Below are 11,603 nucleotides of genomic sequence, written 5' to 3'. Positions count from 1 at the left end.
TACATATTGCTATTGCCACATCATCAGTTTTTCACATCATGCCCAAGTTGGCTTTCACACTGTCTGCTTTCACATTGATAGCTACTGGCCTGTCCCAAACATAGTAAACTTTGATATCAGCTCTTTGAGGGCTATAGGATGATGAGCTGATTCATCCTGGGAGGTGTCCTCAAGTCAAGTCATGTTGTAAGTTGACCATGTATCCATGTATTGAGACAGAACAGTAGATATCAACATGAATGGCCTCCTCTGGCTTGAAAGCCGACTTGGGCATGATGAAAAACTGATGATGTGGCCATAGCAATATGTAAAGTCATGGCAATCCTTCAGCCATATCCCCACATGAACTTGTTATGTTTTGAGATAAGACTGTAGGTACCAATATGAAAAGCTTAGAATAGCCTTTCCTAATGTAAAAGACAACTTGTGCATGATGTCAAAAACTAATGCTGCAGCACTGGCAATATGTAAGATCATGTCAATCCTTCAACCTCATCCCCATAACCTAGACAGGGCCAAGGACACCATAACCTACATGTCAACTACAAACTTTTGTAGTCTCAAAAAGCGGACACTACAAACTTTTGTAGTCTAAAAAAGTGCCTTTTCTAAAGGCTCTCATGCTCTCTTTTGCATATGATTCCTCAAACTAGACATGGAATTGAGTCCCTGCAATGTATCTGTATATTCCCCAGCCATTTCCCCATCAAATATGTGCCATGTATGGGATGGATGGGCTAGGTTGACTTTGGATAACCTTTTAGCCCTAACCCTAACTTTGTAGTCTAAGTCCAACTTTTGTAGTCTTTTGTAGTGTATCAGTAAAATTTGTAGTCTATGTCCGACTTTTGTAGTCTTATGTAGTCTATCAGTAAACTTTGTAGTTGAGTCTGACTTTTTTATAGTCTATCAGTAAACTTGGTAGTCTATATCTGACCATTCCTTTTCTAGGGCATGCACCTTCCTTTTTTGGTCATTTTCCCCACGATACAATAGTTGTAGCCCTTTCTTTTAGCTTTCTAAATATACTGAAATCATATTGTTTGGTTTTGTTTTCATGGAGAAAAATGCAAAAAACACGATGCTTTTGGGATTCCTTTACCTCATATCTCCACAACGGGAGCACTTCAGAACATAATTTGAACAGATTCAGGAAGCTACAGTGTAGGGCTACAACTTTTGTTTTTTGACCATTTTTGGTAATTGGTCATGTGACCATCATCCCAACATCCCATTACATGGACCCTGATAGGTAAAATCATTCTCCAGTTGGTTTTCTTCACTTTTTGGTCAAACCAGGTGATATTTCCCTTTTGGGATGGAACCTGAAGTGGACCCTGAAGGCAGTGCCTGATGTTCTGTAAACCATTTTTATATATATTCAATTTTTCCACTATTTTTCTGGCTATTTTTGGATATATTACCATATTTGGAACTGGACCCTGGACCCTGACAATGTTACCCAACATGATGATCAGCAATGAGCCCTAATTTTTCCTGATTTTATTGCCATTTTACATTTGGAAATGCACCCTGGACCCTGAAAGGTCAGCTGCCACTAAAAATGAAATATTCATTGAAAGCGCCAGGTACACATATGAAAAGTGCAATGAAATCTCCTAGGAATAAGAATGAAATATTCATTGAAAGCGCCAGGCATCCAAATGAGAAGCACAATGAGATATCCTGGGTTTAGCAATGAAATATCCAATGAAAGCACCAGGTATATCTATGAAAAGTGCAATGAAATATCCTAGGAACAAGAATGAAATATCCATTGAAAGCGCCAGGCATTCAGATGAAAAGCACAATGAAATATCCTGGGGCTAACAATGAAATATCCAATGAAAGCGCCAGGTATCCATATGAAAATTGCAATGAAATATCCTGGGGTTGAGAATGAAATATATATTGAAAGAGCCAGGTGTCCATATGAAAATTGCAATGAAATATCCTGGGGTTGAGAATGAAATATATATTGAAAGAGCCAGGTGTCCATATGAAAATTGCAATGAAATATCCTGGGGTTGAGAATGAAATATATATTGAAAGCACCAGGTATCCATATGAAAATCGCAATGAAATATCCTAGAACAATGAGATATGCGATCTCATTGAACCTCTAGGCATTATACACATTGCCCTCCAGGCATATGTCTGGTTTTTATCATAAAAGTGTATACCACCCATCGCAGCATTGAGAAGAATCCGTATAAATACCACACAAGACAGCATTCCCTGCTGCAGACACCCCAGAACAAAAGGTTTATCAAATATATCGACACCATGAGCCGCCGAGAAACAAAGATTTATACCGCTTTACCCAAAACTCCCTCTGAGACGGTGCAATTCCAGATGCCGTCAGGTGCTTCCGTCAACTACGCTATCTTCCAAGAAATTGGAACCAGCACATTACTTGTACAATGCGATCTTTGCAACAGATACCTCCCGCTTACAAAACATAAATCTACAATTCACTATCAAAGACACTGGGGGAGTGTGATTTGCAGGGATGTTCAAGATCAAAACAATGCTGCTCGTCTCGACATTGGTACTCCCATTCAATCACAACCTGGAACGACATTCATCAACTCTTTCCAAGAACCGAGATTCAGTAGAAGTAACTCGCCACTTACCAATTCAGCTTCCCCTTCCACTACACTGACACAAACCTCATTTTCATTTGATTATCCATCCCACAATGTGCCTGCGCTGTGGACATCTACGTGGAAGAAGAGGTTGCGATGGTGGAGTCATCCACAAGAGAATCCCGAAAAAGATCGATATTGATCCAATCAGCTTCTCGAGATGAATCCCCCACAAAACAGCATCAAGGCTTATAATAAAATAGTGTTTCTACAAATAATTGGACAGTTTCTATTAGTTACGCTGTATATTTAGTGTTACCATGAATACTACAAGTCTATCGCATTGTGTACGGCGTTATCTTCACGCTGATTTAGTCTCCCATATCCGACCCTGGATTCAACTCCTTTGGGACTTTGATGGGACAAGACGAAGGGAGTCGTTTTCTCGGGATCTTCCGCTCGCAGCCCCTTGGCCTTCACTGACTCATTAAGCTGCAAGTTGGGCGAAGGTGGACGTGCCTCAACAAGCGGTCACTGATTGTTTACAAAGGAATGCCAATCGACATACCTGCATTCTTTCCATCTCAGCTTCGTCAATGGGCCAATCATGGGTGGACCCAATTCCTTTGACAAATGTGGATGTCTTTCGTTTTTTGGGTTTAACAGACGCCTGATGCGATAAAGTTCGTGAAGTAGTAGGTTGGGCAGACCCCGCCGATAACGTTGGTTTAGTAATATCTTCTTCATCGGACAGCTCAGACAGCTCGGACAAGTCAGATGCTCCATCTTGGTAGTCTGCCGTTTGCACGTTGTGATAGTTTTGGGAACCCCCAACTACGTCGGATTCTTTGCCTCCGACGTGTCCATCGGCAGTCCTGACTGAACCGGATTCTCTGCTTCCGAGTTGCACACCGCTGGTGAGATCATCTAAATGTGTGTCTTCAGGGGTTTGAGAATCACCGAGCTTGGAAGCCCCGGCTACATTAGATTCTGCATCTCCAAAGTGTCTGCCACTGTCGAGATTGTCTATAGGCATGATTTCATGGGTTTGAGGACCACTCATCGCGGAAGCCCCGATTGCACTAGGTGTTGCATCTCCAAGATGACCTTCATGGGAAAGATTGGCTATGGGGGTGCCCTTGTGGGTTGGCGAACCATTGATGACGGCAAGTGGATCACACATGACCATATTACCGTGACTTTGGGCGTCATTGAGAGCAGTTCCCTCCATTAAAGAGGGCGTTGTGGCAGAAGCTTCAAGGGCTGTGTAAATGATATCCAAACAAAGTGTTTCGACACTTGCCTAAAATCGAAGTTGGATTCAACGGAGGGTCCAAAATTGGCGATTCTTGTGTTGTAATCTTCAATGGCCAAAGAGTTGGTATCTCTAAAATATCGATATTGTCAAGCGTTTCAAGATATTTCATCTCAATTTTCTGTTCTAACAAAGCGTAAAGTAAATTTAAACAGCAGATTTTTGGATTGAATTACTTACTTGCTTCGAACCAGCGGCGGTCATGTTCCGGGAGGTCACCTAACTGATCCCATGGAACCAGCATAAGGAAGGTGGTCAGCGCCCCATGACCTGTTTCTTGTCCCCGTGCTACAGAGAAAATAGCGTCCCAGAGGAGTTTTTCTATGCTCCACAAACGAAGAGGAAGAGGTTGCATATTTCCCAATGCTTTCCACATCTGTTTTCATGAGTTCCCTAAGCTCATCTATACAGATCATTTCTCTGCCAAACTCACCAAAAAAATCGAGAATCGGTCGTAGTCGCGACCACATAACTGAACTCCTGTTAAAAGTCCTATGGGAGAGACAAAAGCAGCCAAGTGAATCGGTAGGTTGAGACGATGGGGAGGTTTTATCATTTTCTCTAACTCTGTCAGCGATGGTCCTCCTCTAGATAGGGTGCAATGAGTCACCTGTGTAGGATGAGAAATGACAGGCAGTATGCACTTTGCTTCCCGCAAAAATTCAAACACGTCCTTCTTGTTGTTCAAGTCCGACCATAATCCCTGAAAAGGTGAGATTGAAAAAAAGAATGCAACGAACTGAATTGTCAGCTACCTTCCACATTGCTCTTATTAGTAACGCGGCCGCTTCTATATTTGTGGTCGACGCCAATGCCTTCCCATGCTTCAACTTGCCAGTGATGGATTTGAAAAGGCGAGTATCAATATCCCCCCCTAAAGTTTCAGGAACGCCTTGCGCTGCTAAGGCTGCCATGTTGTCTCGAAATTTCTTTAAAGTTAGGGTCCAATCCTCCATTTTATCCCAACCCTGATAAAGAGTAGTGAGGGATGACACATGTCCCAGCAATAACAAAGAAAGCGACCAACCAGACCTGGCCCACATCCTAAAACCACGCGCCGGTTACACCGCAGAACGTCGTGCGTGCTCACTCCCTTCTCCTGGATGATCATAAGCTCTAAAACCCTGTATACCAAGAAGGTTTGCACGAGGTGCAGTTTTGCAGGGGGATAGCAAGGTTTTGTGATCGGGTCCGTCATAACCTTTCGTTTTGGCACCTCTATCTCACCGAGTCGAATGACCCTCCGAAAGGATGTCATATTGTCCGAATTCCACCGGGTTGCAACATCAGACTGAATTCGTGCTAGAATTGAGAGAAAATCCTGTAAATGACGTGAATATATAATGATCTCATGATCATACATGCAATATCACAAATACCCTATTTGGATTGTCTGGTTGCAGTGATTGTTCCAGATCCAATGAGCAAACAATGTCTGATACTTGCCACGGGCAGGAAGCCCAGAGTGCCGAGTTCCTTTGGAAAGGCGAGAAGGCCGTGACTTCTTGAACTAATGACTGTGAAGAAGACCTATCAAAAAGTCAGGAGGAAAGCGAACAGTTTATGCTGAAAAGACTGATGATTTTGAATTCATAACTCTTGGATGAGTCCAACTCCGTACTATTACTGGTGGGAAATGCCTGAAGGCAACAGTACTGGTAACGTCATCATTATATGTTGATCAACAGAATCAGGGAATAACGAAACAAGATGGGCAGTGATTGAAACAAGCATAGTCAAACCTCCCAGATTGACTGACGGGAAGTCCAAGTCAAGACTCGATGGATGAACACCATATTGTTGAAAATGTGCCAGAGGTAAGGTGACGCATAGTCGAACCTCCCAGATTGACCGATGCGAAGTCTAAGTCAAGAGATGAACGACTGACGCGAAGTCCATGTCGTGAGGCAAATGAGGCAAAGTTGTAGCATGAAATCAACACACCTTTTTTTGCTTCAGATGAGCCTGCCACTGGTGAGTGCCGTAATTTATTCCGCAACTAGGACACGAAGGGAACTTCCAAGGTCTGAAGGGAGTACTGGTTTGAACGTGATCTTCGGAGTCTATAGTACTACTTGTAGTAGTACGTGATCCGAGTCAGCAACCGCAACTTCAAATAGTGAAACATCAATCATATCAGTTGTAACCCTGGGAATGAATCCCACAATGGCCCGGCAGTGATTGAAACTTGCACAGGGTAGGACTAGACGAACCTCCCACTGGCAGATTGGCCGACGGAAAGTCTAAGCGAAGACTCTGAGATGAACGACCGATGCGAAGTCCAAGTCAAGAGATGCACGACCGACGCAAAGTCCAAGTCAAGAGATGCACAACCGACGCAAAGTCCAAGTTGTAATGCGCAACCGACGCGAAGGGGTCCAAGTTGTGGCAAATGACGCGAAGTCTATTTCGCTGTTGAGTACAAAGGAAAATGCACCTTATTACGAGCAACTACTAGGATGGGGCAGATACTCTGTGAGACCAGCTCGAAGTTCCTCGAGCTCAGACGCTGGGACTAGGACGAGGCACTGTTAAGGTCACTTGTGGATCGGAAACTTGAACTTGAACTTGAACTTAGTGTGTGACCGTACGTGACTGTCTTTGGTCATATTGATCAGCAACGTCCATGCCAATCAACAAATAAAGAAACATCCATCGGTTTAATCTGTAGTGGCGCTGCGTACTACTGCTAACTCTTCGTTACTCCCTCAGGCTCACCGTGGTGGGCCCTGCTCGTACTAATAACACGCTGTTCAATGTACCGCCGCGACCTGCTCTTCAGGCCCACTCGATCCCACCAGCACAGGAGTCCAACATCGACCTTGGCTAATGGACACAACACCCGTTACTCGTCCCCGACTACCGGCAGCAGTTCCGAGTCCGACTTGCTAACGATCCCTCAAGGTGAAAATTTGCCAAGAGTCATTCTATCAATTGACAATGAAGGATTTCAGAGAGAATCGCGGATTGCGTGAGTGACGCATTTGAAGTGCAAAACAGGCCTCGGTGAGTCGATCTTATTCTACGGCAGAGTAGACTTTGCGTCATTCGCCTCACGACTTGGACTTCACATCGGTCGTTCATTTCTTGACTTAGACTTCGCGTCGGTCAATCTGGGAGGTTCGACTATGTGTCACCTTACCTCTGGCACATTTTCGACAACGCGGTGAGTTGGTTCGCTTTGAACAATAGTCAAATGTTTGACTCGCTACTCAATATAGAGAATGAGTTTGAAAAAGTGGGCTATGCATCAAACCCATTGACCTTGCACGCTTGGCTTTACAACACATTTGGTCATGTCGGAAAGGATAACACAGGTGCGCTGGAGGACCTCCTTTAAAGTTGTGTAAACCTACAACATTGCCCTAGGTTCATTAACTCTTTAACCTCGCTTTAATTCTGTTGCAACACAAGCTGAAGCAGGCCGCCGTTAGATTTAAGTGGCAGGGGCAAATCGACCAGGGCTTTCAATTGTTCTCCTTCCAAAATCGCGCTGCCAAATACTACGCCACTACCCAGTGCTGCCCGAGGCATTTGGGTGTGCTACCCACCTGAATCAATGATGAATGGCACCTCAGATTTCAAAGTGCATTTGGCATCTCTAGGAAAGGGGCTGCTAGTCCTTCCCCCAGCCTGCCCTAAATCTCAACCCACCCTAAAGTGCCTCAGATATATAGCGCTTCAGCATCTGTCACATCTCTTTTGCTTTCCTTCTCCTCTTCTCCCCCAATTTATGTTTAACCGTAAACTTGAGTAGTAGTGTTTGAAAGTCTGGTTCGGTCCGGTTTTTTGATGCCCAGGGGCGTTAACCGTAACCGTAACCGGTCTGCCTTTTCCCCAGAAGTCAAAAGACCAGACCGGACCGCAAAAAGACCGCAGACCGCGGTTTTTTGCGGTCTATAGACCGGTTTCGGTCTGCATCAGTTTTAACCGGTTTATGACCGGTCTTTAGGCCAATATTTTAAAATTATGAATCGGTAAATTTATTAACATCTCTAATAGCTTCAAAACGAGCCCAAGAACGTTAAATCCCGTTAGGTATTGGTGCTTCTATAAAATAAGTCTGGTACATCTATTATTCCCCAAAGTAATTTACATTTTAATTCATATCTCTCTCGTTTTTTTACCAAATCGTACGTTCTTGGGTGCGTTTTAAAGGGTATTTAAGGGGCTACAAAAAACCGGTCCAAACCGGTCAAGACCGGTTCACGTTAACCGGTCTTTTTGCGGTCTTTACATTTCAAAAATAAAAGACCGTAACCGCAGGTCCGGTCTTTTGCGGTCTTGGTCCGGTCTGGTTACGGTCTTTTTCCAGTCACGAGACCGGACTTCCAAACACTATTGAGTAGTGTACCATATCAATTGTAAATGAACTCCACATAGTATAACGTAAGATTGGGTACCAGAATAGCCCAATAATAGCCCTAAGAAACATGTAATAGGTGCTGGATAGACACCATGAGGCTATTTTGTATCTTGGTCAGTTCTGTACCGTTTTCTACCAAATAAGTGTTGATTACCAGCTATTTGATGTCGATTTCAGGGCCTGAAGAGACGAGAGGCATCTGCCATCATATTTTTGAGATATCTGTCATGCTAAGTTTCATGATTCATCAGGAGGGTGTACTCTATCTTTGTGAGTTCTCCATCACCATCCTTCATTAAAGGCTCGTTTACAACATATTCTAGTGTAGTTTAAAGGTCCCAAAGAGACAAGAGGTTTGCGTGTCCGCGTTCTGGAGATATCTTCCATTTTCTGTTTTGGGGAGCAAGTACCTTAGGTCAGTCAAGTTTCCATCGTTTCTTATGATCTAGGGCTCGTTTAAAACATATTCTAGTGTCGTTTGAAGGTCCCGAAGAGACGAGAGGTTCGTGTGTCCGCGTTCTGGAGATATCTTCCATTTTCTGTTTTGGAGAGCAAGTACCTTAGGTCAGTCAAATTTCCATCGTTTCTTATGATCTAGGGCTCGTTTAAAACGTATTCTAGTGTCGTTTGAAGGTCCCGAAGAGACGAGAGGTTTGCGTGTCCGCGTTCTGGAGATATCTTCCTTTTTCTGTTTTGGGGAGCAAGTACCTTAGGTCAGTCAAATTTCCATCGTTTCTTATGATCTAGGGCTCGTTTAAAACATATTCTAGTGTCGTTTGAAGGTCCCGAAGAGACAAGAGGTTTGCGTGTCCGCGTTCTGGAGATATCTTCCATTTTCTGTTTTGGGGAGTGAGTACCCTAGGTCAGTCAAATTTCCATCATTTCTTATGATCTAGGGCTCGTTTAAAATGTATTCTAGTGTCATTTGAAGGTCCCGAAGAGACGAGAGGTTTGCGTGTCCGCGTTCTGGAGATATGTTACATTTTCTCTTTTGGGGGGAGTTGAGCTGTATCTCAGTCAGCTTTCCACCATTTTTCTTCACTGAAGGCTCATTTACATTGTATTCTAGTCGTATTTGAAGGAGCTGAAGAGATGACATCCATACATGCTCCTATTTCTATGCTATCTCACATCCTCCCCTATTTTTTTTGCGAATTTTTATTTATTTTCATAATCATTTGGTTTCTATTATAGTTCTATGCTCGAAATATACATTACACTGTGTATCTATCAGGTAGACAGCATCTAATTTACCCAGATTTATAGTCACATCACTTTGAGAATTATGTGCCGGCTTGAGCCGGCTTTGGGTCAGCTAAAAGCCGAGCCAAGCCACTTAAGGAAATTTAGCTGGCTTACATAAGCCGGCTCTCGGCTAGCTGAGCCGCGGCAACACTAGTTCCGGATGAATCGGCCTATGGAGTGGGCACTCTGTCTCATTCGGTCGAAGTCCTTGGTTCGTTCTACCTGCTTTGCAGTCACGCTATATTCTGACTTGCCGAAGTGTACTTGCGGTCCTTCTTCCACATTCCTAGTGACGCCCACTTCATAGGTCAGTTGATAGTCTTCGCCAAGTAGTATTGGTACTGTCATTCCCGGAACTACATAGGCTTCTGCCTCAGACTTGATCGTTATGCCGTCGTCTGTGACCATGAGAATGGGTATGCGTACGAACCCCCTTAGTCTGGAGTCCTTATCGGTAAGTTGCCACAGTCGCATGCACATACCTTGTTGAATTGGAGGGCTGGCTTTTAGGCTATCATAATATTCTGCCGAGATCAATGTAACGTCGGCGCAAGAATCCAGACGAAGATCCGTTATGGGGTTACTCATATTGCCCACCCATCCCTTGACAGATAGTACTGAAACACCCACTGACGACTCTCCTACCGGATAGAACCGCTTCTTTGCCAATCGTACAGGTTTCAAGTCCTTTGGCGGAGGAGGCAATTGGAAATCCGACGGAGATTCCACGTCATCAGGAGAGTCATTCCTAGGGAGGGTCTGTTCTTTGGATTCCGAAGCAAGCGCTGCCGCTGCTGTAGCCGATCGTATCTTGTCATCCGAGAGCGTCGGAGCTTGGTCAGGTCCATTGGCGGTGGCATTCTCGTGTAAAGATTCAGAATTCCTCGCACTCGGTGGGGGATCTTTAGTTCTGTCTGGTCTCTCATCCTCCGTTTCTTCGTTCGTATTGTAGAGAAGGTACGTCGACGCTTTTGGTTTGGAACGGGCTTCCAACCATGACTCATCGTCTATCTCTTGGACGGTCACTCGCTGCCTTTCCACAGACTTACGCTCATCGACTCTGTCTTCAACGCTTAGTGCGTTAATTTCTTCGTGATGAACTGCCTGCTCAAAATCCGACTTTACTCGACTCAGATCGAATTGCGATGTTGCTAACCGCTGAGAAAGGAGGATACTGAAGGCACTCTGGTAACACTTATCCCCTTCATCTTCTACTGTTTCATTTGAATGACCATTTCGATGTTCGGAAGCCATCCGAGCGTTGTAGATCTCACCATCCGGGCATTCTTTGTCCCAGTGGTTCTCGCTGCCGCAGGCTCGACAGGGCGAAGGTGGGAGTTTTCCCATCTTAGTTGTGACGTGATCGTTTCGCGGAAACATGTATCCGCCAGGAGGGGGAGCCCTTTGCCGTTTCTGCATGACCTGGTATACTTCACGCAACATGTCGTCGTGAGTTTCGTCGATTTGCGATTCTTCTTGCTTGGGCACTTCCTCTGTGACCTGATTTCCCTCCCTTTCCTCAGCTATTGTCATCAATACTCTTCGATGCTGAGGTGGTCTATCCTGTGTTGCGCGCATAGGCGTAGATAGTAGTGGTGGTCGAGTTCTAGGCTGTTCCCAACCTAAACGTTTCAAGGTAGGTATCAAGTTGTCCACTGTTACAAGGTCTTTATTGTCCTCCACTGATTCCTGCCAGAATCCGGCGGAATCCGGGCAATTCCTGGAATTCCGGAGGAATCAAATTTGGCAGAGGGCCCTGCCAAATTGATCAAACCATTCCGGCGGAATTTTGATGGAATTCAAATTCCGCCAGAATGGTTCCAGGAATCACCCGGAAGGAATGATCCCGGAATGAGACGGAACGGAATTCCTGACGCCCAAATCGAGTGTCGGTGTTTGCCGATGCTTGATTTGGGCGTCATCAACAAACAACTCCCACTCTCTCAACCACCACCATCATCCACAACGCCAACCCACCTCGCGACACCGCCACGTCACCAACGGCCACCACGACGCACACAACGACGACGTCCGTCATTGTTTCACCACGACCCCAACACAACACCACGGCCACGACACGGAAACGATG

General features: G+C 44.8%; 3 protein-coding genes across 3 annotated transcripts; 1 reads left to right on the top strand and 2 right to left on the bottom strand.

Annotated features, from left to right (window-relative positions):
* Positions 1-2,915: 2,915 nt before the first annotated feature.
* On the bottom strand, positions 2,916-4,946 carry LACBIDRAFT_312983 (uncharacterized protein; the record flags this gene model as incomplete). The annotated part of the gene is made up of 7 exons (XM_001888510.1): positions 2,916-3,107; positions 3,157-3,842; positions 3,892-4,029; positions 4,084-4,279; positions 4,337-4,490; positions 4,548-4,606; positions 4,659-4,946. The coding sequence occupies 7 exons, from the start codon at positions 4,944-4,946 to the stop codon at positions 2,916-2,918; spliced, it is 1,713 nt and encodes a 570-aa protein (XP_001888545.1).
* A 1,713-nt stretch (positions 4,947-6,659) lies between these two features.
* LACBIDRAFT_333843 (uncharacterized protein) lies at positions 6,660-9,198 on the top strand (the record flags this gene model as incomplete). The annotated part of the gene is made up of 13 exons (XM_001888553.1): positions 6,660-6,874; positions 6,904-6,909; positions 7,000-7,069; positions 7,127-7,220; positions 7,338-7,441; positions 7,906-7,926; positions 8,287-8,292; positions 8,346-8,382; positions 8,447-8,539; positions 8,742-8,771; positions 8,891-8,920; positions 9,040-9,118; positions 9,189-9,198. The coding sequence occupies 13 exons, from the start codon at positions 6,660-6,662 to the stop codon at positions 9,196-9,198; spliced, it is 795 nt and encodes a 264-aa protein (XP_001888588.1).
* Positions 9,199-9,664: 466 nt separating this feature from the next.
* On the bottom strand, positions 9,665-11,552 carry LACBIDRAFT_333842 (uncharacterized protein; the record flags this gene model as incomplete). The annotated part of the gene is made up of 2 exons (XM_001888509.1): positions 9,665-11,136; positions 11,492-11,552. The coding sequence occupies 2 exons, from the start codon at positions 11,550-11,552 to the stop codon at positions 9,665-9,667; spliced, it is 1,533 nt and encodes a 510-aa protein (XP_001888544.1).
* Between the last annotated feature and the right edge of the window lie 51 nt (positions 11,553-11,603).

The sequence above is a fragment of the Laccaria bicolor genome, genomic scaffold (genome assembly GCF_000143565.1).
Source record: "Laccaria bicolor S238N-H82 LACBIscaffold_56 genomic scaffold, whole genome shotgun sequence".
Taxonomy (NCBI): domain Eukaryota; kingdom Fungi; phylum Basidiomycota; class Agaricomycetes; order Agaricales; family Hydnangiaceae; genus Laccaria; species Laccaria bicolor.
The sequence above is the reverse complement of the archived record's forward strand: the minus strand, read 5'-3'. Positions and strand labels throughout refer to the sequence as shown.